Raw genomic sequence first — 26,888 nt, 5'->3', positions numbered from 1 at the left:
TCTGCCCTAAATTAACTCTCCCCCCTATTAGGCCACGTACCTCCTGTGTTTGGGAGGCTTTTGTTCCCATTAACCTCCAGACACTGAAGGATGTGAGCGCTAAGCTCAAACCTTCATTCTGCCCAAATGATATCATTCACCCGAGATTTTTAAAATTAATCACAAACACGGTGGGTCCAGGTATGGTATCCCTTATTAACAAGTGTCTAAGCACTGGATCTGTTCCGGCCAATCTTAAAGTGGCTACGGTCACTCCTTTGCTCAAGAAGCCTTCACTGGATCCTTCTGTTTTAAAAAATTACCGGCCCATCTCTGTCCTACCTTTCATTTCCAAGTTATTAGAGAAAATCGTGTTGGATCAGTTCCAACACTTTTTGTCAAATAACTGTATATATGAGGTCTTTCAATCTGGGTTTAGGACTGCCCACAGCACTGAGTCCGCTCTCCTGCGAGTGCTAAATGACATTTATCTCTCCACTGACTGTGGAGACACTGTGGTTCTAGTTCTCCTAGATCTGTCGGCGGCTTTTGACACCGTTGACCACCCTACTCTGCTAGCTAGACTGGAGACGTGGGTGGGCATAAAAGGCTCTGTCCTGTCATGGTTCCAGTCTTACCTTACTGACAGAAAGTTTTTAGTAAAAATGGGAAACTTTTCCAGCTCCATGGCACCCCTGAGATGTGGTCTTCCACAGGGCTCTATTTTGGCTCCCTCTCTATTTTCTCTTTACATGCTACCGTTGGGCACAATTTTTAGGAAACACTGTGTATCTTTTCACTTTTATGCAGACGACACCCAAATTTACATTCCAATCAAGCGCAATAATCCTGCAGCACTAAACTCTCTTCATCTATGCTTAGAGGAGGTGAAGGCATGGCTAGCTCAAAATTTCCTATCCCTTAATGATGATAAGACCGAGGTCATTGTTTTCAGCCCGAGTGAAAGGTCCCAGTGCACATGCCCAGACTTGGGAGGTCTATCTCCGTTTAAATCTACAGAAGTGCGGAACTTAGGTGTTCTTGTTGACCAGTCTTTAAAGTTTGATAAACACATCTCATCTGTAGTCAGTTCTGGTTTCTACCAACTTCGCTTACTATCTAAAATCAAAGGCTTTCTCACTCCAATAACTCTGGAAATGGCGGTTCATGCTTTCATCACGTGTCGACTGGATTATTGCAACTCACTATATTGCGGTATATCAGATTCTCAAATCTCCCGTCTTCAGTTAGTCCAAAATGCGGCAGCCAGACTCATCCATAATTGTCGCAAATATGACCATATCTCTCCCATCCTCAGATCTTTACATTGGTTACCAGTCCGGCAGAGAATAGATTTCAAAATTCTTCTCTTTGTCTTCAAATCTTTACACAACCTAGCACCAGTTTATCTCTCTGAACTTATTCATCCGTACATTCCGTCCAGAAGTCTCAGATCCCACGACCAGGCGCTGCTGGTAGTCCCTCGTGTCAGACTTAAGCGTAGAGGGGAGCGTGCTTTTGCGGTGGCAGGGCCTTGTCTGTGGAACACCATGCCTCTAGAGATCAGAACTGCTCCCAACCTCCCTGTTTTTAAGTCTCTGGTCAAAACATATCTATTCTCGTTAGCATATTGATCACTTATCTTAGACTGTTCTTATTATTATTATTATTAATTTTTTTTTTTTTTTTTTTTTTCTACATTTGCTTCTTGATTTTATAATTAATCTTAGCTTAGTTGTTCTCTATGTGTGTTTTTCTGCTTTTATTCTTATATGCTTGTTCTGTAAAGCACTTTGGTCTGTCTTGTGTGGCTGTTTAAATGTGCTATATAAATAAATGAACTTGAACTTGAACTATATGCTCCAAATTTATTATTATTATTGTACTTTTTTTCATCATGCAAAGGCTGTAGTAGATTTGCTTTTACAAGAATGCCGATATATCGGTCGACCAGTGTATATATATATATATATATATATATATATATATATATATATATATATATAGCACACAATTATTTAAGTCCCCAAAAGTTTCTTTCCCATGTTCCAAAGGTTGTAGTGTGTAGGTAGTTACAAGGCCAACTTATTAAATGTGAAATTTGCCAATACCCGCTTTACTAAATGTAAAGTGCACAAATATGTTTAGAAAACAATAACTGCAAACCACCAAAAAGTAATTTTCATGCTCCAAAGATTGGAGTATGCGCTTACAAGACTAACTTACTACAGGGTGGTTTTGCCAATATTTCCCTTACTGTATAAAATGCACAAATATTATATGAAAAACTACTGTAATTTACCAATAGGGTTTTTTTTTCATGTTCCTAGATATAAAATGTACTCGATTACTAATGTAACCTCGGTTCCCTGAAATATGGGGAAAACTCATTTTTCTCCTGAACTGAAGCCTTATTCAATCATGCAGTGAAACTGCACATCCATTGGTTAATGCAGTGTTATAGAAACAAACCAATGGTTCGGCAGTGGTGCTGCACAACCTATGGCAGCAAAGCCTGTCAAAATGGGCAGTGGATCTGGCTATATATTTGCCACTTCGCCACATGAATTCAGGTTCCCTCGACTCTAATGACGAATGAGTTATGACGTTATTTTTTCAGTAACGGGGTAATCTAACTAATTAATTTTCCCGTCGTTACAACGCCGTTAACGTTACTGAACGTTAAATGCAGTGTTTTACTATGCATTGATTTAATAAACTATGTGATCCGAACGCACCCCTGGCTCACACAGCGAGTGAGCAGGTGGGTTAATGACGATATAAGCAATTATGATTGGCTAAGGCAGAGTCATGTGTTTCATGGTAGCCAATCAGAGCCAGTGTTTTTACACACATGCCGGCACACGCGGCTGCGCCAGCACCGCCAAACACACACACACACACGCAACAGCTACACAGCTGTGTCCAAATTCAGGGTCTGCATCCTCCTTAGGATCCTTCCTACCCGGTTGAAGGAGGAGGGGTCCTCCGACGACCCCAAAAACTGGAAGTCGGTGTTTGTGAATTTGGACAGCCTGCCCTTCTTTCAGTTCCCTCCCTTACCAGGCGGCAAGGAAGGCGACCGGAAGTTGAAGTCGGCTGCAAGCTGCCATCTTGTAGCAGAACTTCACTTGCGTTAGCATTCCCATTGACTCCCATTCATTTTGGCGTCACTCTGACAGCGAATAACTTTACATCTGAGGCGTTTAAAGACTCAGTTTGTCCATTATTTATTTCTAAAGATACACGACAATGCATAAAGGGCTACATTCCCTTCTATGTTACATTATGGCCCCGTATAAACAGTTTTTGTAAAAAATAGGCTAACGATTGCGTCATAACCATGCGACTCTCTGTCGCATAACCGTACAGACAGGAGGAGAAGCTCGCAGGCAATTAACTTAATATGCCGTACTGGCGTTACATTTTAAAATACTATGCAAAATAATTAATCAGAATACTTACTCCTGCTCACTCACGCCAAAGAACTCCCCGCTCAAGCTCGCCGTCTCTGTAAGATTAACGATGGCAGTTTGCACGCACAGCTACTAGAACATTTACATCTGTCAAACAGGTTGCTGATGTCGTCAATCTTCGATTGAGTCTGCGCGTCAGAAACGGAAGTGCTAAAAAACGTTAAAAATGGGCTTCGATTGTCTCAGTTGAGTTCCAATGGGGTCGCTGTGTCCATTTCTTTTACTGTCTATGTCCCTAACCCGTAGCTCATATCCTGTCGCCTAGCAACCGTGACAGCGCTAAGCAAGACGCGGGTGAAGAGCTCATCGTTCTCTCCCCGGAGCTGTATAAACACTTCTGTCTGCTCTTTCGTCCTTGGAAGCGTTAAAAACAGCTTCAATCACTAACAAATAAGCTGTGTGTAAGGGGATATTCACACAGGCAGTAAGGAAGAAGCTGAATTTGGACACAGCCAGAAGATTCGCAGCAGCTGCAGAGATGGCGAGTCAGGAGCAAACCGATGAAAAGTTGGAATTTTCAAGGTGGAGATATAAGCACTACTTCAAATTCATTGTGGTCAAAGGCAAGAACGTGCATGTAATGTGTGACACGCATCTACATAGCTAGTGCCAAAAACACTTTTCTTACAAAGATAATACTTGAAGTGCAGGATAAAACTCTTGCTGTCTGTTGACGTGCAATAAATATTGAAAGTTATGTACAAACACCTGTCTGTTCTACTCGTTTCAACTGACTTGTGAAAACTGCAAAAAAAAAAAAAAAAAAAAAAAAATTCTCTGACGTATAGCAACTTTTTTGTTGCCTGGTAACGAGTTACTTTTATTATAGAGTAATTCAGTTACTAACTCAGTTACTAATGCAGTACTCATTCCTGTATTTCAGGGAACAAGGGTTACATTAGTAACAGAGTATGTTCCATTTCAATACTTCACTCATACTGTGTTGAAGATGCTATGGGAACCCAGTTCTATCACGGCGTACTAAGAAGGGGGGAATGACCAACGCAAACATACTTGATTTATGATACCAATATAAGACAATAGCAACTAGGAGCAGAATAAGCTCAATGAGGTTATATCTGGCCTAGCTTTGTCATCCCGTGCTCATATCGCCTTGGTACCAAGGGGACCGAGTGCACACAAGCAGAGTTTGAGTCTTGGGCAAAGAATGGCCAAGAGCATGAGAATGAGGAACAAAAAGTGACCTTTAGACAGAAGGTACCCTAGCATGAAGTGCCGGGATATCTATATTATAAAATCTAGCAAATGTGGGCGGTGAGTTCCAACTAGCTGCCGCACAAATTTCTGCAATAGTCACACCACTAGACCATGCCCAGGATGAAAACACTGCTCGTCGAAGAATAGGCTAGCTGAATTGCGTTCAGAAAGCTTTTACATTGAGACCATAAAACCCTTTGGTGCTGTTCCCAAAGCATACAAAGATCTGTTCTGATAGCCTTATTGTCGCAGAGTGCTCTATGTAGACTTTTAGAGCCATCACAGGACATAGCAGATTCAGCTCTCAATCATCCTCTGTGTTTTGTAACGCAGAGAGAGTAACCACTTGTGCTCTGAAGGGTGTGGAGAGCATCTTTGGTCCATATCCATGACTTGGCTTGAACTTCGGGTCTTTAGGCACGAATTCTAGGCAATTAGGGCTTATCGAGAGTGCTTGCATATCGTCCATGCGCTTAACAGACGCTAGTTCCAATAGCAGAGCGGACTTCTGCCACAGGGCCTTAAGGCAGATGGATTGTAGCGGTTCTTTAGGCTCTCAGTACCACGGGCAGGTCCCATGCCTTCTGGCATCTCTCATAAATTGGACGATTAAGTCGTTTCTGCCCACCAACTGGCCTGCTATAGGGGTGCATGATGCCGCTATAGTCGCTACTTAGACCTCGAGCATGGAGGGGGATTATCCCTTCTCCCAGAGCTCTTGTAAAAAAGGCAGTATCACTGATATGTCACAGGAGGCTGAGTTTTCGCTATGGTCTGAGCACCATGTGGAGAATACAGAACACTTGGAGGCAAAGAGGCGTCATGTAGACAGAGCTCTAGCCTGTGAAATTGTGTCTAGCACACGCTCAGGGAGTCCCGTGGGTTCCTGTTGAGTGACCAAAGGTGCAGAGCCCACATCTCTGGGTGTGGATGCCAAATCGTTCTGTCCGCATGAGAAAGGAGGTCCCATCTCAGAGGAAAGGGAAATGGGGCCGCAGTCAGCATCTGTGACACGTTGGCTATCCATTGCTGATTTTCCCAGGGTGGGGCTACAAGAATAACTCTGCATCTCTGATCCCTGACCTGCCTGATTAGTTGGGGAATCAGAGGAATCGGAGGAAAGGTGTAAAGAAGACGGTAGGGCAATTCCTGGGCCAATGTGTCCTCAATCTTGGAAAAAAATGTTGGGCAATGACAGTTGTCTCAAGGCGAAGAGGTCTATTTCTACTTCATTTTCTGAACTGTCTACAGGTGAAGCCTAAACTCTTTTGAGGGGACTCTGCTTCTTGACAGCATGTCTGCACCCTTGTTCAGTTTGGCCGGTAGGTGCAGTGCTTTCAGGGACCCCAGGTTGCTCTGGCTCCCTTCCAGCAGTCGCAAAGTTAGCCTGTAGAGTCGCGTCGAAGACAGGCTCGTTGAACTGTGATCATCTCAAGGATGTTGATGTGAAGCCTGCTCTCCTCTTTTGACCATTGGCCGAAAGCAGGTTTCCCCTCGTTAAGCGCTCCCCAACCTATATGGTGGACGTGTCTGTGGAGATCACTATCCTTCTGCAAACCATACCAAGCGGGGCACCCTGTTACATCTACTAAATGTTCCTCCAAGGGGTCATGGCTGAAATGCAGTCCTGACTCACCTTGATATTCAGGCGTCTGTAATGCCTAGCATGAGGTGGAACAAGATGTTTCAGCCAATATTGGAGGGGACTCATAAGTAGCAGCCTGAGCTCCAGCACCGGCGATGCTGCTGCCATTAAGCCCAGCAGCTTCTGGAACATTTTTGGGTGCAAGAAGCACTTATTTTGAAAGAGGCCACGAGTTGCTTTAGAGCCGTGTCGCGTTCCTTCACCATTGTTGCCCTCATTGTGACTGAGTTTAGTACTGTTCCCAGAAAAGATGTACGTTGGCTGGGAGACAACGAACTCTTGACAAAATTCACCTTGAGCCCCAGGCATTCCAGGTGGCTGAGGGAGCAGGGTTCTGTAACTCAATGGTTCTCCCTCTGACTGAGCTAGAACTAGCCAGTCGTTGAAGTAAATGAGAATGCAGATTCTATTCTGCCTGAGAGTGGAGAGAGCCACATCCATGCACTTTGTAAACGTGCGAGGAGCCAAAGACAGTCCAAAGGGGAGGACCCTGTATTCGTAAGCCATGCCCTCAAAGGCAAATGTCAATAACAGCCTGTGACGGGGGGCTTGATGTGAAAGTAAGCATCTTTCAGATCCAGCTAAAAGAACCAATCCCCTGAGCATATTTTCGAGAGGATTTGTTTCAGTGTGATCATGTGAGATCGGCACATCAAGGAACTGGGCTCTGTCAGCATCTTTGATCTCTTTGAGGTTAAGCCAAAAGTGGCGCTCCAATTTGACCAGGTTAGCCATCGAGCACCCTATGGCCTGGGCAGTGCTCTTGGTGGCACGCAGTGCCAAGTCTGTTGAGCTTCTCATCCCCTGACATGCTGTTATCTGGCATTTCCTCCTCAGTTTCTCCAAACAAAACAAAATCACTTGCGCCAGCAGAGAGACATTGATCAGGTTGAATGAAAAGAATGGGGGAATCCCCTCTGGGCAGAGAAAGTGAGGGACACGGGTACTGAGCCGTTGTGAACTCACTCTTATCCTGTCCTTTTAATCCTCTGCTCCACCTTTTTGTTCTTGCTGGCTTGGCGGGAGGAAGAAAATGGTAGGGTGTGAGGAGCGAGGTCGCTCTCTGAAAAGAAAACATTCTGTTGAGAGGCCCTCTGCACGCTGATGAATTCCCAGCGAGTACTGCGTCAGTGTGGGGTTTCCCCAAACACGCGTCACACATGCTGTGCTCATTATCAGCATGCCGAGGGGCTCCGCACGAGCTGCAGTGACAAAACGGCATTTAAAACAACGCCGTTAGAAAGGCTCTTTTAGAGAAATTTTCTCTTTTTCTCTCTCGCCGGATGGCCACATAGAAGCGATGTATCTGCAACGAGAACCAGCAGTCGTGTTCTAGTGTGAGGCATGTCAATGGCGAGCAGTTCAGCAGAAATCAGCTTAAATCGGCTAAGAGTTGTAACATCGGTGCTGAAGGAGAAGAAATCGGAATTCCTGTGGCTAAGCAGCCAATATATAGCCAGATCCCCCGTCCATTTTGGTGGTCTTCGCTGCCATATGTTTGTGCAGCACCACTGCCGAGCCATTGGTTTGTTTCTATAACACTGGAAATGCAGATTCACTGCGTGATTGTAAAATTCCCATAGCGTCTTCGACGCAGTATGTGTGAAGTATTGAAAGGGAACTGACATTTTACATGTGTGATCTTGCCCTTATCTAATTTACTGAATGTACAACATAAAAAACCCTATAGTTATTCACCATGTTCTAAAGGTAGTATTATGTTCCTAACCAGACTGAATTACTACAGGTGTGGAATTGCCAGTCTATCTTATAATACAGCACACAGATATCTTACATTTCATTTTGATGTGTTTAGGCATTGTCAAGTGCATCTTCACTTCTTATTTGGCATCTTTACCATTCAGTTTGAAATATTAAAAAATATTTTAGTAATTTTTACTATGGTCTGAAGATCCCTATATTTCACAACATAAACAATAAGCTTCTTCTTTTTATTCTTATTTTTTTTTTTTGCCATATCCGCTTTAAAAAAACATTTACTTCATTTAAAATGAACAATTCACTAGAAGTTTTCACTAGTGGGTCTGTCAAAAGAGTGGAGTTCACGCTTCCTCAAAACTTTCACTTCTTACACAAAAAGCTGACTGACTGTTTCAGCTGTGCCAAGTGCTTCCACACTGGGGGAGGATAGCACTTTACTTGGTTTTAGTTGAACATAAATACTAGCCTACCATTCAAAAGATTGATTTTTTTCATTCCATTATGTGTTTTTGTGTATTTTTTTACTCTTTTTTTTTTTTTTTTGAATCACAAAAATACAATAATGACAACAGTTTTATCTTCACCCACTTTGGCCTAAATATCTGACTTAATTTTTCATATTTTGTTACCTTAAAAGGCTTTATCTTTATGATAGGGAAATTAGTTAGGCTATACTGCTTAAACAGGTTGCATAATAGAAAAACAACATGACAAAGAATCATGATAAAATCATGATATTTCTAAAAGAAATCTTTTGAATGGTAGGCTGACATTTTTGCCTTTTCGCCCACACCTTGCAGAGGGGGAACAAACTTATACAACCACCCAACCCCCCTCCCCCGCCATCTCCCCATCTGTCAAAGAAATGACATGCAACATTTGGTTGGCAGATTGCCCTGCTCAGATAAAGCATGAGTCTGCTGATATAACATCAGTTCCTGGGAGGTCTTTCTGCTCACCACTTACACAAGAGCTTGTGAAAGACATTTCAATGGATTTTACCACCATCTAGTGATGCATGAAAAACGTATTTTCTTGTTAACTATAGTGTTTACTTTTCTTTCTTTTTGTCCCATTGTAGGGAGTATGTTAAGTAAGCTTAGGTCAGATAAGACGGACAGGGAACAACATGTTAGAATCACCTACACAAGTCATGTGAGTCAGGAGGGGATATTTGTCTGTACATCAAGTCTCTAACCCAGGATATATATACACTCAGCCAGGGGCGTAGCAGCCATTTTAAAAGTGGGGGGGGACAGCTGTATGGTGATTTGACCCAAAGCTGATGTTCATAATAAATTCTAAATAGAATACCAATTGGCATTTTACTTTTTCAAATTTGGGAACATGACATGATAGCTTACAGGAACCTATTTTTGTTAAATCATACTCAAAATTTTAAAATACTGCAGGACTTTGAGACCAATGGGAGACCATCTATAAATGTTTTTATTTTTTATGAAATAAAGATATTTTATGATATTTACAATATTTCAGTTGCACTACATTTGAACAATAACTTTTCTTTTTAACAGTTGGACAAAAACAGGTGTTAAATGAGTATACAGATTACATCTACAGTAATTTTATACAACATACATTTTATGAAAAATATGAGACAGATAATCTGTGAAAAAATCAAGCTCCTCTGGCTACTCCCAGTGTTCCTATTGCCATTTGCAGAAATACATCGCTCCCGGTAAAAAACAACCAATCAGAGCTGCGGTCCGTAACTTTGTGTTCAAAATGTAGAAAAATGTATATAATAAGCGAGCGAATCCATTTTCCAAACCGTGTCTTTAGCTTGTCCTGAATCACTAGGGTGCACCTATAATAAGTGTTTATATTCGGACTATTTTAGATTGCTTCGGGGATACCGCGGCGGAGTAACCCAGTACCTTTGTGATTCTTCATAGACATAAACAGAGAGAAGTAGTTCCGGCTACGATGTTCTTCCGCAAGACGCAAGCAGTTCTGTTTATTAACCGCTAGAGCGTCAAAAGTTCCCTACCGCAGCTTTAAGATAGTCGATCTGCTTTTTTTTATACAAATCTCACCTGTACACATTCTGGAGAGGTTGAGCAACTGCCCCCTCTCTCTGCCAGTGACGTCACAGCCTGCCTTTCCTACAGACCAGTTAGGACATAAAGTAACAGTTATGAATTAAAAGAAAAAAATTTGATAAAGTATTTTAAGATATTCGTTGCAAAACAAATATGATTTATTGTGAAATGATAATTTTACTCCGCGAGCAGCACGTAGACAAACAAAAGACAGCAGAAACCAATAATATTGTTACGTCTTTATTAGCAGAAGCTTTTATCCAAAGCGACAATTAGGAGAGCATTTAACACACTGAATCCGGCGCGACGTGACGAGGTCCATACGGGTTCTATAGGTTAAATCATAACATGAAAACTTAATCGCGCGATTCGTTTCATCGCGACATACTGTAACATACTTACAGTGTGTGTTTGAAAAAAGGATGTAATCGTCCTTTGCTTTTTTCTGGGGTGCATTTTATCCCAGACGGCCTAATAGCAAAGTGAACAAACGAACGAACGAAAATTCAGAAGAGCAACAAGAGATTTGAAGCTCATAGCAGACGCGCCCAGGAGATGATTCGCTCTGTGATTGGCTGAATGTTACTTCACTCAAATCTAAGTAACAAATCAGAGAACACTACAGGAAATATTCACGCTGGATCCTAAAAAAAAAAAAAAAATTAGCAGGGGTCAGAATCACCTGTTTCTAAAAGTGCGGGGGACGTGTCCCCCCCGTCCCCCCCCGGTTGCTACGCCCCTGCACTCAGCTATATATCTCAACGAGACCAGATGAAACTTCTAAATTAGGCTAACAGAATGTGTTAAAAATGTAAAAGATTGGATGACTAATAAATTTCTCCTATTAAATTAGGATAAGACAGATATATTAATTATTGGACCAAAAAACACTACACAGAATCTTGTAGATTACAATTTGCAACTAGACAGATGTACTGTTACTTCCTCTGCAGTCAAAAATCTGGGTGTTATATCAGACAGCAACTTGTCTTTTGAAAACCATATTTCCCATGTTACAAAAACAGCATTCTTCCATCTTAGAAACATTGCCAAGCTACGAAATATGCTACCTGTTTCTGATGCAGAAAAGCTAGTTCATGCATTTATGACCTCTAGACTGGACTATTGTAATGCACTTCTAGGTGGTTGTCCTGCTTCGTCAATAAACAACCTAAAGGTAGTCCAAAATGCAGCAGCTAGAGTCCTTACCAGGTCAAGAAAATATGATCATATTACCCCAATTACAGTCTCTGCACTGGCTACCTATTAAGTTCTGTGTCAGTTACAAATTATCATTACTTACCTAAAAGCCCTTAATGGTTTAGCTCCTTTGTACCTAACTAGCCTTCTACCATGTTACAAACCATCATGCACCCTAAGGTCACAAAACGCTGGACTTTTGGTAGTTCCTAGGATAGCAAAGTCCACTAAAGGAGGTAGAGCTTTTCCACATTTGGCTCCCAAACTCTGGAATAGCCTTCCTGATAATGTTCGGGGTTCAGACACACTCTCTCGACGTATTTAAATCTAGATTAAAAACACATCTATTTCGCCAAGTATTCGTATAATGTATCTCTTAAATTGTGACTGCAGTTGCATCTGATCAAAAGTGCATTGTTATTCTTTAGCTTGGGTTAAACTAATTTATTTTACTTTGTTGGAACAGCAGCTAATGATGTCTCTATCTGTTTCTCTGTTTTGCCACGGGATTTACAGTGGTAACAAGGACAAGCTCCAGTCTGGATCCAGAACACCTGAGAAGGGATGATGCTGACCCTCAGAGGACCCCAGATGATGCTAACCCTGAAACATATAACTAACAAATATTGCTACAAGTGTGACTGCATCATATAATAATTGCTGTTAACAATGTTCCTCGTCTGGCTGACTACATCTTGTATTAATATTTCTGAAAATTCCTGTCATATGCACATAAACTGAGTCACCACTTATAAGCTACTACTAAATATTGTAGACACGTAATTTTCTGTAAAGTTGCTTTGAAATGATTTGTATCGTAAAAAGTGGTATACAAATATACTTGAATTGAATACACTGCATAAATGAATACACCCCCTCTCAAACTGAACAAATTCAGCAATAACTCTTTACTTAGAAGACATTATAGGGTTCTTTGGAGATTTAATGTTCCAACAAGCCTGCCTGGTCAATTACTATTGATCAAGCGTGATACTATTATATGTGACTAGAAAATCTGTACACCCGACATTGAATTATTGTCAGTTTCCCTTAGTCCATTTTATTTGCTACGGGAATTTCCCCAATTTTTTATAATGGTTGTGTACATTCATCCAAAAGCTTACATTCATCCAACAGCTAGCAACGTCATTGCATCAAAAATTGTACTTGATGTTGAATATTTCACCAGAGGCAACAAATTTTATTTTGGGAGATTTTAATCATGTGTCACTTAAAAAAGACCCTGCCAAATTTCTATTAATACATCACATGCCCAACAAGACAAAATAAGATGCTGGATCTCTGTTATGGGACTATAAAGGGGGTATATAAGTCTGTACCATTCTCAGCACTGGGATCCGCTAACCACAATTGTGTTAAGCTCCTTCCTATATATACACCCTTATTCAAGAGAGACAAACCTCAGATTAGAGAAGTCAAAATGTGGTCCGGAGACTCTATTGCCCATCTGCAAGGGTGCTTCAATTGTATGGATTGGTAGGTGTTCAAAGACTCTTGAAAACATATTGACAAACTGACTGATGTTGTATGTTCATATACAGTATATAACCTTTTGTGAGGAAATGATTGTGCCCACATGTAAATTGAAGGTTTTCCCAAATACTAAACCATGGATTTCAAAATCATTCAAAAAAGTTTGCAGAACAAGAAGCTAGCCTGCAAGCAGGGGTAAGGTTTAGAGAGGGCAATAGCAAGGAAGGAGGTAAGAACGGAGATCCTTAAAGCTAAGCAAGCATACAAAGTTAAGTTAGAAAATAATTTGGCAGACAACAATTTAGGCTCAGCTTGGTCTGGTATGAAGAAATTTGTGGGATTACAGCATTATGTGAATAAGTGCTCTTTGTGTATTGACGGTTTTAGATCAAATGATGATCTTTCAAATGCTCTTAATAGGTTTTATTCAAGATTTGAAGGTTTTGTAGATTGTAGATTTTAAAGATGAAGTAGAAGAATTGTGATGCCTGTGTAAGGATGATTCCTTAGACCAGTCCTTTGTCTTAAAACCAGGCAGCAGTAGACACAATTTTTCTCTCCACTAAGGTGAATAAGAGTCCTGGTCCAGACTACATATGTGGGAGAATATTAAAGCACTATGCAAAGCAATTAACTTCAATATTTCCTGATATTTTTAATTGGTAACTATGGGCACAGAAGGTACCTAGCCTGTGGGAAAAGTCTACTATTACTCCTGTTCCTAAATGCAATAACCCGAAAGCGAGACCAGTTGCCCTCACCTCCTTAGTAATGAAATCATTTGAGAAATTGGTGAAGTCTGAGATATTGAGTAAGACTGGACAAGCCCTCGATCCTATGCAATTTGCATAGAGCGAATAGAAGTGTTGAGGATGCTTCACTTATGTTGTTAGACTTACTGACTAAGCATCGGGAGGGGAAAAATACCAATGCAAGACTGTTGTACATTGACTTCTCTTCTGCTTTTAATACTATACAACCTAATATCCTAACTGTGACCATGGGGCCCACGTAGAGCGGCCGATGTGATTCCTAATGAACAAGTATACTAAGTATTAAAAGTATACAACAAGTTTACTATGTACTAAGTACTAAGTATAGTTCAAATCTATTTTACTGATATAAAAAATATAATTAAACTGCATTTGGAGTATCACTTGTGCACAATGACAAGCCTGACATGTGTTTTAATGTCACTATTGATGAGGATTATTTAATCTTTGAACAATATCAGTCGTTAAATGTGAGATGTTTAAAGTGTACCTGAAGTATACTTGCAATAGTTCTGTTGTAGCACAATCAAATATACTTTAGTATATTTGTTCAGTTTATCTTTAGTTGAACTTCAGCACTACTTCCACACAATGAAAGCACAAATTTATCAGAGTTTAGTAAACTAAAAGTACAGTTGCAGAGTATTTTATTAAGTACATAAATATGTAAATGTATTTGTAGACGGCTATACATAAATTGAAACAAATGTATTTCAAATACATACGTATTTTTCACTATGGGTATGAATTTTTAAATACATGTTATGTCAAAATTATGACTGTTGAAAAATACTAACTGTTGGATACCAATGAGACATGAAAGTGGCCCCATTTACACTGTAAACAACTCAAGTTTCTCATTCAATTATTACACAAACTTAACCTTAAAAGCAATACAAATCATACTAATGGTGACTTAAATAAAAATAAAACATTAAATAATCATTTTATCTTTCATTACAGAAGTAAACTTAACATACAGATTCTCATTATTCCCCATGTTTTGACCAAGTACATAAAGCTAAATTATTCCAGCACAAGGGATTATGGGTATTCCCACCAGGCCAGTCACAATGCTTCTCAAGTAGATGTAAGCTTTTCAAGCTTTATTAAAAGCAAAGTCAAACTGTCCGTTTGACAAACTGCAGCATGTGTGTGTGACAAAATAGAAGTTTCTTAAACTGTAAGTGCAAGGCTGTGTTTTGTCTGTTTGTGTTTCTCTGTGACAGGCTGGTTTAATTCCTCTACTGTAATCCTATTACATCTTACCATATTATTACCGAGATGTAACCACGATGTCCATGGCATTATTATCTGAGACAGTACACAGCAGACACAGGTACTCACAGCAAACACTCAGGTAAGAATGACATTTATCTACCTGTTCTGTTGTTAACTATACCTTCATTCAACAGACTGAAATATTCAAATTGTTACTTAAATATGTTTCTCTGAGATATTTATTTCAGTATTACTGTACTTTATGTGGTGCTTTTGAAATTGCTATAAGGCCTAGTTCACACAGGACACTATGCAAAAAAACAAACAAACACAAAAAACACACACACAAAAAAAACTGGTGAGCGTTATATTTACCTAATAGTGTTCAATTATGTAAAATGAAACTCAGTAATTTCCATTTTTGGTGTTTAGGTCTATAATACTGAAACAACATATCTAAATACTGCCTAGGCCTTAGATAGACCTGCTGTGCATCACAACTGCAACTAGCGCTTTTGCTAATGGAACTTGTTGAGGACAGTGGAAATATAAGGTAATCAACAAAGCGATCTGTAGGAGCTGGATTGAACAAGATTACTTCTGACGTATTTCTGAGCATGTCTTGTTCGTAGAATCCTGTGTACTAGCTGTTCAGCACATTTCTTAGCTATGCACATTCGTAGTGTTTTGAGAAAAAATACTGCATAAATGTAGGTGGTTTGTTGATGTTCAACATTTCCTTATTCAGGTTTATGTGCATGTAGCATTAGTACAATACTTTTACACACAAGAAGACATTACTCACACTAATATAATCTGATTCAAATTCTAATCCAACACTATAAGAAAGTAATCTGCTAATTCCACCTCAACCTGGATATCTGTAACATACTCTGACAGTGTCAAGAGCTCATGCAACAGAAATAAATTATGAAGACTAACTGCACTGGCATAAACCGTCATAACATAAAACGTCCCATGTGTTTGCACATCTCAAATCATCCGGAAATATAAAGTAGAGCGAGGAAGTGTCAACCACCTCAGGTCATTTCTTAGAGTAAATTGCACAAACTGGGCATATTCAGAGCAACAGCTTACTGAACAAAATGAATAAAGACAAAAACTTGTCTGTGTCATCAGGTCTCCTTAGAGGATTCATCATGTCAGGTTCACCTGAGATTGAGGAACTACCAGCAACACAAACAGGTAAAAAAAAAAATTACTGATTTCGAAACAAGGAAAGATCTACATTTTAGAGTATCACACTGATTGCAGAACACATTCTGCTAGCCCATTCATTATTTCACAGTACTGATGAAGCAATACTGGATTTCTCACTCTTTATGCTTTGATACACCTATGATTATCTGTCATTAAAGGCTGCATTAGACTGTAGATCTGGAAACTGGTTTAACATGATTTATGCATCAATCCACTGATTTAAATGACAAACACCTTTGCATCTCAGGGCCCAAAGGTGTGATCCATGACTGGAGGAAGTTCAAACTTGAGAGTGAGGACCATGAAAGCATCCCTTCAGACAAGAGAGAGCTCCTTAGACAGATGTCCAACCCCAAATCCAGCAATGATGACAGCCGGGAAAAACTCAACCGCAAGGTAACCGTAAAAAATTTCCCAACTGAGGTCTACATATAACAAGCACAATAAAATTTAATTCCTACAGCTTGTACATAGTTACTCATTTTGTATAATTAACATTTCCTGCATTTTAAAATGATAGTAAAGTCATCAATCAAATTATGCAATGATCAAAAAATGTTAAGTAGATTTTCATGAGGTAATCACAGTGCTTTAAAAATCGTGTAACTACATTCTGCACTGGTTTTGATCAGGGAAAAAAAAAAAACCTAGGACTAGTTTGCAAAAGTAGGTTTTCCAAAAAATTCTAAATACTCCCAAAATTTGATCAAATGTCTATTGTGAGCCAAGGATTCTAACGATATAAGACACTCTAGGAACGATTTAGGATTTGTGTGTATTATTGTACTTTTTGATCGCTGGAACGACCCCGTCAGTCCAACTGGGGCGAGCTTTGGTGTCATTGTAGACGATGTGAGTTTTACCATCTCTCCTAGTTTCAAGTCTCTATGACTTACAGGGTTACTCAAATCTTGCCTTGGAGGGCAAGTGCACTGCAGAGTTAAGCTCCAATCCTGATCAAACCTACCTGTAATTTTCTAATGATCCCAAAGACATTGATTTACAGGCTCAGGTGTGTTTGATCAGGATTGTAGCTAAACTCTGCAGTGCACTGGCTCTCCAGGGTAAGATTTGAATAACCCCGACTTACAGTTTGGTCTGCCCAAACAGTTTTAGGTGGAGAATGCTGATCCATGGCCATTCAAACAATTACAATAAGGTTTCAACGCTACTTGCTTGAAACCGATTTTAAGTGTTTGAGTGTTTCAAGTGTTGCTTTGCATGTTTATTAAAATTGCTGTGTTGCTGTGTCTGACCACATGCAGATGAGCATTCAGGAGTACGAAATGATCCAAGAAGAGGATGAAAGGTGTCTGCGTAAGTATCGCAGGCAGTGCATGCAGGAGATGCACGAGCGCCTGAGTTTTGGGCCTAAATTCGATGCGGTGTTTGAGTTGGATAGTGGGGAGGCCTTCTTGGATGTCATCGAGAAAGAGCACCATCTGACCCTAGTGGTTGTGCACATCTATGACGACGGCATCACAGGATGTGATTCTCTCAACAACTGCTTGACTTGCCTGGCAGCAGAATATTCCACCGTCAAATTCTGCCGAATCCGAGCCTCCGCCACAGGAGCGGGCGAGCGTTTTTCAGACGACGTTCTGCCCGCCCTGCTGGTGTACAAGGCTGGAGAGCTGCTGGGCAACTTTATGTGCATTACCAAGCATCTGAATGAGGAGTTCTTCGCTACGGATGTGGAGAACTTCCTAAATGAGTACGGCCTGCTGCCAGAGAAAGATTTTGCAGCCTGTCCCGTTGAGGAAGAGAATGTCGACGTGGAATAATTGAGGAAATTCAAAGGGAGGAAGTGAATTACATTAGTCAACCTGTCAGACTTGTTTCAGAGATAGATTGAGTATGACGCTCTGACTGGGCCATGACTTCAACAAACACGCACACCTCAAGGCATTTGCGAACACGTGATTTATAGCATTTAAATACGTCATAGCTTTATCAAAGGCACACAGTCATGCGGGGTTACATTTACATTACATTGACATTTTACATGTACATTTAATCATTTAGCAGACGCTTTTATCCAAAGCGACTTACAGAGGAGAACAATAAAAGCAGTCAGGTCAACAAGAGATCAACAACAACAGTATACAAGTGCCATGACAAGTCTCAGTCTAGTACAGAACGCAAAGCCAGGCTTTTTTTTTTTTTTTTATAAATGGTTCCAACACATTTTGACTAATGAGTTTCCGTGACTTTTCCATGCTCTTTAGTTTGTGATATCTGGATAAGGATTTAAAAAAAACATTCAAATTTAGATTTACTCACTCATTAATCATTTTGACCGATCTATGAAGCAGATTTGCAGATCCACAGGGAAGTTCTCCACTGTTTCACGACGCAGGGCTATGGTTAAACTCAGGTTTAAGTGATGACTTGACATCCTTTCCCAATCCCGTTCCCCTGCCTCTCCTCAAAACTATTATGTGAACCTGGACCACAAAATCAGTCATAAGGGTAAATTTTAATTTTTAATTTTAATCTAAATATTGAGAAAATTGCCTTTAAAGTTGTCAAAATTAAGTTCTTAGCAATGCATATTACTATTCAGAAATTAAGTTTTGATATCTTTATGGTAGGAAATTTACAAACTATCTTAATATCCTAATGATTTTTGGCATTAAAAGAAAAACTGATAATTCTGACCCATACAGTGTACTGTTGGCTATTGCTACAAATATACCCCTGCAACTTATGACACATATGACTATTTAAGGCAACGATGCCCAAGAAATATTATTTTAAAAGTGTGAGGGAAAATTAGATTCACACAAAAATTTTACATTACATTAATATGGTTTGCAAAGAAGCTGATGGAATATTTATAGAGGAGATAATATGCACTATGTTCACAGGTTTGGGGTCAGTATATATATATATTTTTTTCTTTAATTCATCACAAATTCATTTAATTGATCAAAATTTATTGATTGAGCCATTTATAATTTTACAAAAAGAAAAAGGATAACCTTTTGAAAAGCATCATTCCAAGAATCCTTAATTTTTTTTTAGAGTTTCCACAAAAATATTACGCAACACAACAATTTCAACATTGTCATTAAGAAGTGTTTTGTGAGCACCAAGAATATTTCAATGATTTCTGAATGATCATGTAATACTGGAGAAATGACTGCTGAAAATAGCTTTGCCATCACAAAAATAAACAAGACTTTAAAAAAATATTTAAATAAAAGCTACTTTAATTTGTTATTCACTTAATACGACCGTTTTACTGTATTTTTGATCAAAAGAAATGTCTTTCAGAACATACTGACCTCAAACAAAAAGTAGTGTACATTCATTACAGAAATGGAATTGTTTCTGCTGACATTTTTTCAGGTATAGAAACAGAATTTTTAAATCTTATACAATTGCCTGGTTTTCTGTGATTATGGGAATTCTCATTTGCAGAGAATGAGAGTAGCCTTCTTATTTAAGCATGCTTAGGCTTGCAACATGAAAGTTAAACTGACGAACTGTACTGGTCATCCTTTGTGTATTGAGCCGCTATCTGCTTAATTAATAAAAAATATGAAATAATGTGATTTAATTTGGTGTAATGCTGCACTCCATGACAGGGTGACTTACTTCAATAAAACACAAGGAAGTCCAAAGACACTCCTCGTTCCTTTAGGTCTTCATGACTGGCTTTGTGCTACAAATGCCATTCCAGGTAAAACATGTCTTGACACGTCCTAAACTAAACCACTGCTTAAACAAAAAACTAAATGACTTTGTTAATGATGCAACATTGATGATTAAAAGGTGGTCCAACAATTTACTCTAAATGTTTCAGTGCCCAATCACATTCAAATGTGATCAGTTTTAATGGCTTTGCGATGTAGAAATCATAAAGTATGTTTTAACAGCTGGTCCAAGATCTGAAAAAAAAATCAAATCCCCTGATTTAGAAGGAAGGAGAATCATTACCAATTACATCACAAAAATTATCACAAAAATAGTTTTCAGTGATTATATTTCATGCCAAGGGCATTTCCCATTCAGTTAAAGTTAATAGAACAGTTCCTTTATGCCTTTAATGCTGCGCTGTTACAGAAGCCAGAGGAAACTGGTTTGATAATCACATGACAAATGGCACAGTGACAATATACTGGAGGAAAGAAAAAAAACATTTAATTTCAGAAGAAAATGAACCCATCAGTGAATGTTGGGGACATAATCCTCTAGAATGTATTTGTATTGTGTAACATTAAGATTTGGCTTGACCCAAATAGCCAAGGAGTCTCCATATACTTTTGCCTTATATTGTATTTTATATATTTCTATAATAGTTCAACTTATTATATATTTTTTACAATTATATTTTAAATCATATTTAACATCACAGAGTATAATTATATAAACATACACACTCACTTAGGCATAGTTACACAATCATTCATACAAAAGTTTTAGCCTTTTCCATTAATTGAAATACAGTAGAGATGTGACTGTGGCAAGGAGAGCAACGGCTGCTGCTATGGCCACACCTGCATGTTTGAGAAAGAGAGAGAGAGAGAGAGAGAGAGGTCATCAGTCACCAAGAGGTGGAAATGGACCAATGGAAATGCTAGAATGTCTCTAGGAATTATAGGAATCACACAAAGATAGATATGGTCACATCAGCCCAACTAACAACCAACATGGAGTCACTCACACTGTATCATTATACAACCTACTGTAATCGTTACCTACAGTCAAACCAAAATTTATTCAGACAGCTTCAAAGTTTTTCACATTATCACAGCTTATTCACTGTAGTTTAGAAAATAGTCATAAAATAGAACTCAGAGTTAAACTGTCTCAGAACAAATTGATAATGCCAAAGAACTTTGATAGAAAGGTATGTAATGAATTAAGTTGAACAGCTGTCAGCTGTTAAATTCAAATACATTATTAGATAATACCAATTTAGGTCAACCAATTACCAATCAACCAAACTTAATTTTGCTATCCTCACTTACATGAATGAACCTGGACCCATATAAAAAAAATTAAATATATATTTTTTTTTACAAAAACAAATATGCACAAGGAAAGGCGGACTTATGAGGACATAACCCATGTCCCAATTTTTCAAATGCTTGTAAACCCTACAGAATGAGTTTTATTTTGAGAAAGTAAAAATGCACAAAGTTTTTTCTGAGGGTTTGGTTTATTGGTAGGGTTGGTGAAGGGCCATAGAATATACAGTTTGTACAGTATAAAAACCATTACACCTATGGGATGTTCCCACTTTTCACAAAAACAAACAGGTGTGTGTGTTTGTATAATTATATAATATATATATATATATATATATATATATATATATATATATATATATATATATATATATATATCTGGTGTCTAAATAACTTTTGGTTTGACAGTGTATCGTTGAGCCTCATTTAATGCTGAATTAATTTCATTGCACACATAGAAATAGAGGGATATAATAAATGGGGATATCCATGATATAAATGGGGATATCCGTTTAAAAATTATTAATTCAGAATAACTTACCCGCATAATATTGAGGGGCTTTCTGAATTATGGGATTTTCAGCTTGGATTTCTGAGATGACATGCTTACTGGAATCATCATCATGGCTGTCCGTTATCTCAGATCCAGAAATAGCGGAAAATACTAAAGAAAAAAAACATGCACAAACGTGTAAATAACTTAACTAGGTATCGCAGGCTTATACCAATGAAGATGAGGAAATGACACAAGGGGAAAAATAAAAAGAAGAAAATAGTCTCCTCTTTCCAAGGTAGAGGTTGTGTTGTGGTAAAGACGATTATCCAAAATTCCCAGAAGGGCTTGTTGTTAAAAGGGATCAGACATTCTATAGCCTGTGGCTAGTCATATTACCTCTTCAACATTTTTCCTTCTAACCATACATGGAAACCACTGGTGGGCAAACCTAATCTTGTTTGAACACGAGGCCAGGTGTAGCTGGCTATGATATGAGGGTGTGTCACAAGAGGGCTGTATGCACCTATTTAGACATGGTTTAACCTTTGGTACTCTATAGGCACACACCTATACACATTCTTTAACCATAAAGCTCCTACAGTACTTGAGTTCAGTCATCCCTGAATCCTAAGGACTTTGCAAGGACTTGCTCTACATTGCACAATGCCCTAGTCACACATCTGAGGACCACTTACAAAAGCCCTAGGTGTAATCCTTGTAAACCAATACAAATTGATTTACAAAATATAACATTCAAATAAGCCATGTTATAACATGAGACACTCAAATAAAGTGAGAGCATTAATTAACCCTAAAGTCTCCTAGTGAAATATGGAAACCTACTGCTCTCCAAACTAGTATCTATGTCCTCTTCTGGTGTTTCGCAGTCCAGCATCTCTTTCAGACGCTCGGCCACATCAGCCGTACTTTCGTCTGGGAACATGTAGTCACACACAGACAGGCCAGAGATGGACATCGGTGCAAACACACGTCGAGGAAGAGCCTGCTGCTCACTGCACAAACCTAGAGAAACAAAATGGGAACTTGAATTATGAATACACTGATGATGAACTATGAATACATTTATTTTTGTGCCACGTTCAAACGTTTTTACTCCATGAAGACAATCGTGGCAACCTACTGCCATCTAGTGGCAAGTTTGATGTTTGAAAAAGTTTGTTGTGGAACTGTTTGTTTTGGGATAGTGACAAGATATGTTCGTAACCATTGCAATGGATGTCAATGGGAACCAAAACTGTTTGGTTACTAATATTCTTCAGAATATCTTCTTTTATGCACCTCAGAAAGAAGAAAGACAAACACATTTGGAACAACATCTTTGGGTGAACTATCCCTTTTAAAAGCACATGTAAGACATGATGGACTACTGTACCTTTCTGACTCCCTTCATTTATTAAAAGATCTTCCAGAAACATCTCCACTCTGGAGCAAACCGTGTTTATGAGGTCTCTCTTAATGGCCTACCAGAACAAAGGAGAATTTAAAGCATTATTAATCTTCTCAAAGACGATAAATAACAGGCAAACAGGAAAAAAAAAGTCTAATCATGATAAATATTGTGTGACATAATTTTCATGTTACGGCTCTGGTAACCAATAAATGGCTAGTATTAAATCCTTTTGTCTAAATAAATGAATAGTAAAACAATAAAATAAATGAATTCAGGCATCACAACATTATAATTTACAGTATAAAATAGTATTTACTTAATTGTTAGTGCTTAAAAAAAAAATAGTGTTAGATAATGATAATGGTATGGACACTAAATGTAAAATAAGGGAAGTTAGCAAAAATAATGAAATTTCCCAATATATATATATATATATATATACATATACACATATAATTTTGTCTCAGTACAATATGGTAGTGATGCATTGCAAATCCCGAAGCATAAAGCAAAAGGAGTAGGCATTAATGACCTGTGCTGCATGTCTGACTTTGGGTTTGTTGTTGTGGATGTAGGCCCTGCAGTGAACCACCCCTCGAACCCTCATGGAGCCACTGCACACCTGAACCAGAGCAGTGCTCCGCTCATCCAGCTCTACCTGTTCCTGTGACATTGATGAACCTATTAAACATTTGATAATACACACATATACGTCCCACAGATATGTATACACTATTATAAGATAAGACCCTCACGTCTGAGACAAAGATCCGTGTTGGCAGTGTCTGACGATTGGTTGTTTTGGGGTTCTTCTTCTGAAAAAAGAACAAACATGTGCCTGAGCTCAAACATAGCATCAGCATGACAGAGGAATGAGAGAGTTTTTACCTGCCCTGATATGAGTTCAGAGTCATCTAATGCCTGCCTGCCATTTACGAGACAGTAAGCAGCCTCGATCTGTTTAGCCCACCTCCTGAGACCATCCTGGACAAGGAGGGCAAAGAAGATTCAGTTCACTACATGGCAACTTACTCTGCTTATATCCTTTTCTCAAATCTTCATTCTTTACACAATCGTTCACAGGTAAAACATTATCTTGTTTTCATATATACCCATCTCACCTTCATGCACTTGTCTGTGTTATCAGAAGAAGATCCTGTCACGGGGATCTGCAGATCTACCTCAACAGAGCAGGTCAGCATGGGCCAGGACGATGAGATACCGGTCTGATACTTCCAGTCTGCTGGTTTGGCTGAACTCTAGAAATTCAACAGTATATAAAACACAGCTAAATACACTATTTGCCAAACTATTCTAAGCTTTATGACAAAAAAAGTGTCTCTTACCTTTGGATCTTTTACATCAAATGTTTTGCAGACGAGTCTGTACACTTTAAGTCAAGGATCATGCAAACTTATGTGGTTATTCATATAAAGTGATGCTTTTAGATCACAGAGTTTAATAGCTGGAGGTAGTGTGCAGGATACTTCTTTGTTTTGGAGCAGATATGCAGGGTGACTCGATCAGTCACATCCTCCTCTGACAGTTCCCACAATCTCCCCTTAATTATGTATTTCTCCATGGCAAATATAAGCTATGTAAAGACACCAGCACAAAAATAAGGGATTAACTGATGATGGCCTACTAAATCACCTTTAATGAAACAAGCTCAAATGTGATCCAGTCAATTTCGAAATTATTGCTATAATGTATTTAATTAAACTTAATTAAACAGATAAATAATAAATGAAATATATATATTTTTAATTTTAAACAATACATCATACCCTTTTTAATGCATTTTGGGCATCTTTGGAGAGTTCAGGTGGGGTCAATAAAAACAGGCCAAGAACACTAAGACCCCCTGGTAACATGCGGGACACCTAGAATAAGGAACATCAAAACCCTTTACACTGTAACTAGATAGTAAAACATTTCAAAGCCACCGTGCAAGTGGTAAGACATCAGGCTAATCACCTGCTTGGCATGTTCTGTGACCCACTCCACATCAATGTCATCCAGTGGGCCGACCCCTTTCGAAGCCTTCGGCTGCCCCTCACTCTCCCTGTGAGGAGTCTGCACAGCCAGCACCACAAAATCTCTCTGAGGAGAGGACTACGAAAAGAAAAGGATAGGAAAAATAGTTGTGGGTACTGACATTATAATTATAAATTACTAATTATAAATTAGTTTAGTTTCCTTACTTGACCAGCCAGGAGCCCGGTCACACATGATCCAGGAGCTGCCTGAAGCCCACTAAGATATTCCTCCACAGCTTCATCTACAAAATAACTTCTACCCATTCTGCCTCTAAACATACAAAAGACAAATAAAAAAAAAAATCAATATTGTGCAATATTAACCTGCTTGCAACTATAAAATGACAACCAAACATATGTTACCATTTCAAAATAATGTTAAAATACCTTTATACTGCATTTTTACTGAGAAAATACCAACATTTGGACAGGTATTGGAGTTGTTAAGGGGATACATTTTATTTTTATTATTATCATTATTATCCATGAAGTTCAAATGAGCATTCAAATCAGTGTCGGTCTTCTTAATGACAGTGATTAATAGTGAAATGTATTTAGTCAGCCTTTTGATCATGACAAACATGGCGTGAAATAATTTTCATATTATGGCTGATAACAATAAACTTAAAATATGTGACCCTGGAGCACAAAAGCAGTCTTAAGTCGCTGCTGTATATTTCAAGCAATAGCCAAAAAAAAAAAAAAAAACATTGTATGGGACAAAATTATTTTTATTTTTATGCCAAAAATCATTAGGATATTAAGTAAAGATCATGGTTCATGAAGATATTTTGTACATTTCCTACAGTAAATATATCAAAACATAATTTTTGATTAGTAATATGCTTTGCTAAGAATACACATGGACAAATTCAAAGGAGATTTTCTCAATATTTAGATATTTTTTTGCACGCTCAGATTCCAGATTTTCAAATAGTTGTATCTCGACCAAATATTGTCCTATCTTAATAAACCGTACATCAATTGAAAACTTATTTATTCCGCTTTCATATAATGTATGAATTTCTAAAAATTGACACTTCCGACTGGTTTTGTGGTCCAGAGTCACATATGCTATTTAGTTGAAATAAAATACTTAAAAATAAAAGTAATTGTTTTAAATGCTAAAAGTAAATTTAGGAACCAGGCATTGTAACGAATAGAATGAAAAATGTGACCCTGGACCACAAAACCAGTCATAAGGCCATTTTTTTACAATTAAGATTTGGAAGTCAAATAAATAATCTTTCCATTGATGTATTCTTTATTATTAAGATTTGACAATATTTGTCCGAGATATAACTATTTGAAAATCTGGAATCTAAGGGGGCAAAAAAAAAAAAAAATAATGAGAATTCTAAAGATTGAGAAAATTGGCTCTATAGTTTTCCAAATTAAGTCCTTAGCAATGCGTATTACCAAACAAAAGTTAAGTTTTAATACATTTTCTTTAGTAAATTTATAAAATATCTTCGTGGAACATTATCTTTACTTAATATCCTAATAATTTTGGCATAAAAGAAAAGTCAATAATTCTGACCAATACAATGCATTTTCGGCTATTGCTACAAAATATACCTGCGTGACTTAAGACTGGTTTTGTGGTCCAGGGTCACAAATTAATATAATTCTAATTAGATTTTAGTTTTGAGCAGTCACTGTTTCTGTTTCACTGTTTCATTTCTACTACTCAAAATGAAGAACAGAAGCAGTTGAACTTTCTAATTATGAATGAAATCAGAAAGCTTGCACAACATATAAAATCACGGTATTTTAGAAAACAATATAACAACAGTGTTCCACAAAATATTGCAAAGAAAATCTTCAAATCTACCTTCAGACTACGCACACTTCTTCAGACAGCTGATGAGTTCTCAGTGGACTCAATACGTGTGACATATCGTCGCATCTAATACACGCACCTCAATTCAAGAGCTCTGATTGGACAATA

The 26,888-nt window shown here is 38.4% G+C and overlaps 2 protein-coding genes across 3 annotated transcripts; one reads left to right on the top strand and one right to left on the bottom strand.

Annotated features, from left to right (window-relative positions):
• Positions 1-14,866: 14,866 nt before the first annotated feature.
• On the top strand, positions 14,867-18,084 carry LOC113045806 (phosducin-like). The gene is made up of 4 exons (XM_026206472.1): positions 14,867-14,930; positions 15,932-15,997; positions 16,260-16,408; positions 17,278-18,084. The coding sequence occupies exons 2-4, from the start codon at positions 15,952-15,954 to the stop codon at positions 17,794-17,796; spliced, it is 714 nt and encodes a 237-aa protein (XP_026062257.1). The 5' UTR covers positions 14,867-14,930; positions 15,932-15,951; the 3' UTR covers positions 17,797-18,084.
• An 850-nt stretch (positions 18,085-18,934) lies between these two features.
• odr4 (odr-4 GPCR localization factor homolog) lies at positions 18,935-26,849 on the bottom strand. 2 transcript variants are annotated; one of them, XM_026206469.1, is made up of 14 exons: positions 26,772-26,849; positions 25,103-25,208; positions 24,876-25,013; positions 24,686-24,781; positions 24,386-24,492; positions 24,245-24,281; positions 24,020-24,157; positions 23,787-23,882; positions 23,654-23,713; positions 23,431-23,562; positions 22,881-22,968; positions 22,331-22,510; positions 21,533-21,655; positions 18,935-20,517 (listed from the first exon to the last, which is right to left on the bottom strand). In XM_026206469.1, exons 2-14 carry the CDS (start codon positions 25,199-25,201, stop codon positions 20,453-20,455), a joined length of 1,359 nt encoding a protein of 452 aa, XP_026062254.1. In that variant the 5' UTR covers positions 25,202-25,208; positions 26,772-26,849; the 3' UTR covers positions 18,935-20,452. The 2 variants fall into 2 exon arrangements, with proteins under 2 accessions (XP_026062254.1, XP_026062255.1); XM_026206470.1 differs by having other exon boundaries at positions 23,431-23,556.
• Positions 26,850-26,888: the final 39 nt, after the last annotated feature.

Source organism: Carassius auratus, chromosome 27 (assembly GCF_003368295.1).
Source record: "Carassius auratus strain Wakin chromosome 27, ASM336829v1, whole genome shotgun sequence".
NCBI classification, from domain to species: domain Eukaryota; kingdom Metazoa; phylum Chordata; class Actinopteri; order Cypriniformes; family Cyprinidae; genus Carassius; species Carassius auratus.
This window is presented reverse-complemented; position numbering and strand designations above follow the sequence as displayed.

Bases quoted from the DNA above. Each gene is read 5' to 3' on its own strand.
- LOC113045806 (XM_026206472.1), top strand. From the start codon at position 15,952: ATGTCAGGTTCACCTGAGATTGAGGAACTACCAGCAACACAAACAG. The intron at 15,998-16,259 runs GTAAAAAAAAAA...TTTGCATCTCAG, and splicing joins ACTACCAGCAACACAAACAG to GGCCCAAAGGTGTGATCCAT. The intron at 16,409-17,277 runs GTAACCGTAAAA...GACCACATGCAG, and splicing joins GGGAAAAACTCAACCGCAAG to ATGAGCATTCAGGAGTACGA.
- odr4 (XM_026206469.1), bottom strand. From the start codon at position 25,201: ATGGGTAGAAGTTATTTTGTAGATGAAGCTGTGGAGGAATATCTTAGT. The intron at 24,158-24,244 runs GTAAGAGACACT...TTGAATTTCTAG, and splicing joins TTGATGTAAAAGATCCAAAG to AGTTCAGCCAAACCAGCAGA. The intron at 23,563-23,653 runs GTGAGGGTCTTA...TCAATGTCACAG, and splicing joins CACGGATCTTTGTCTCAGAC to GAACAGGTAGAGCTGGATGA.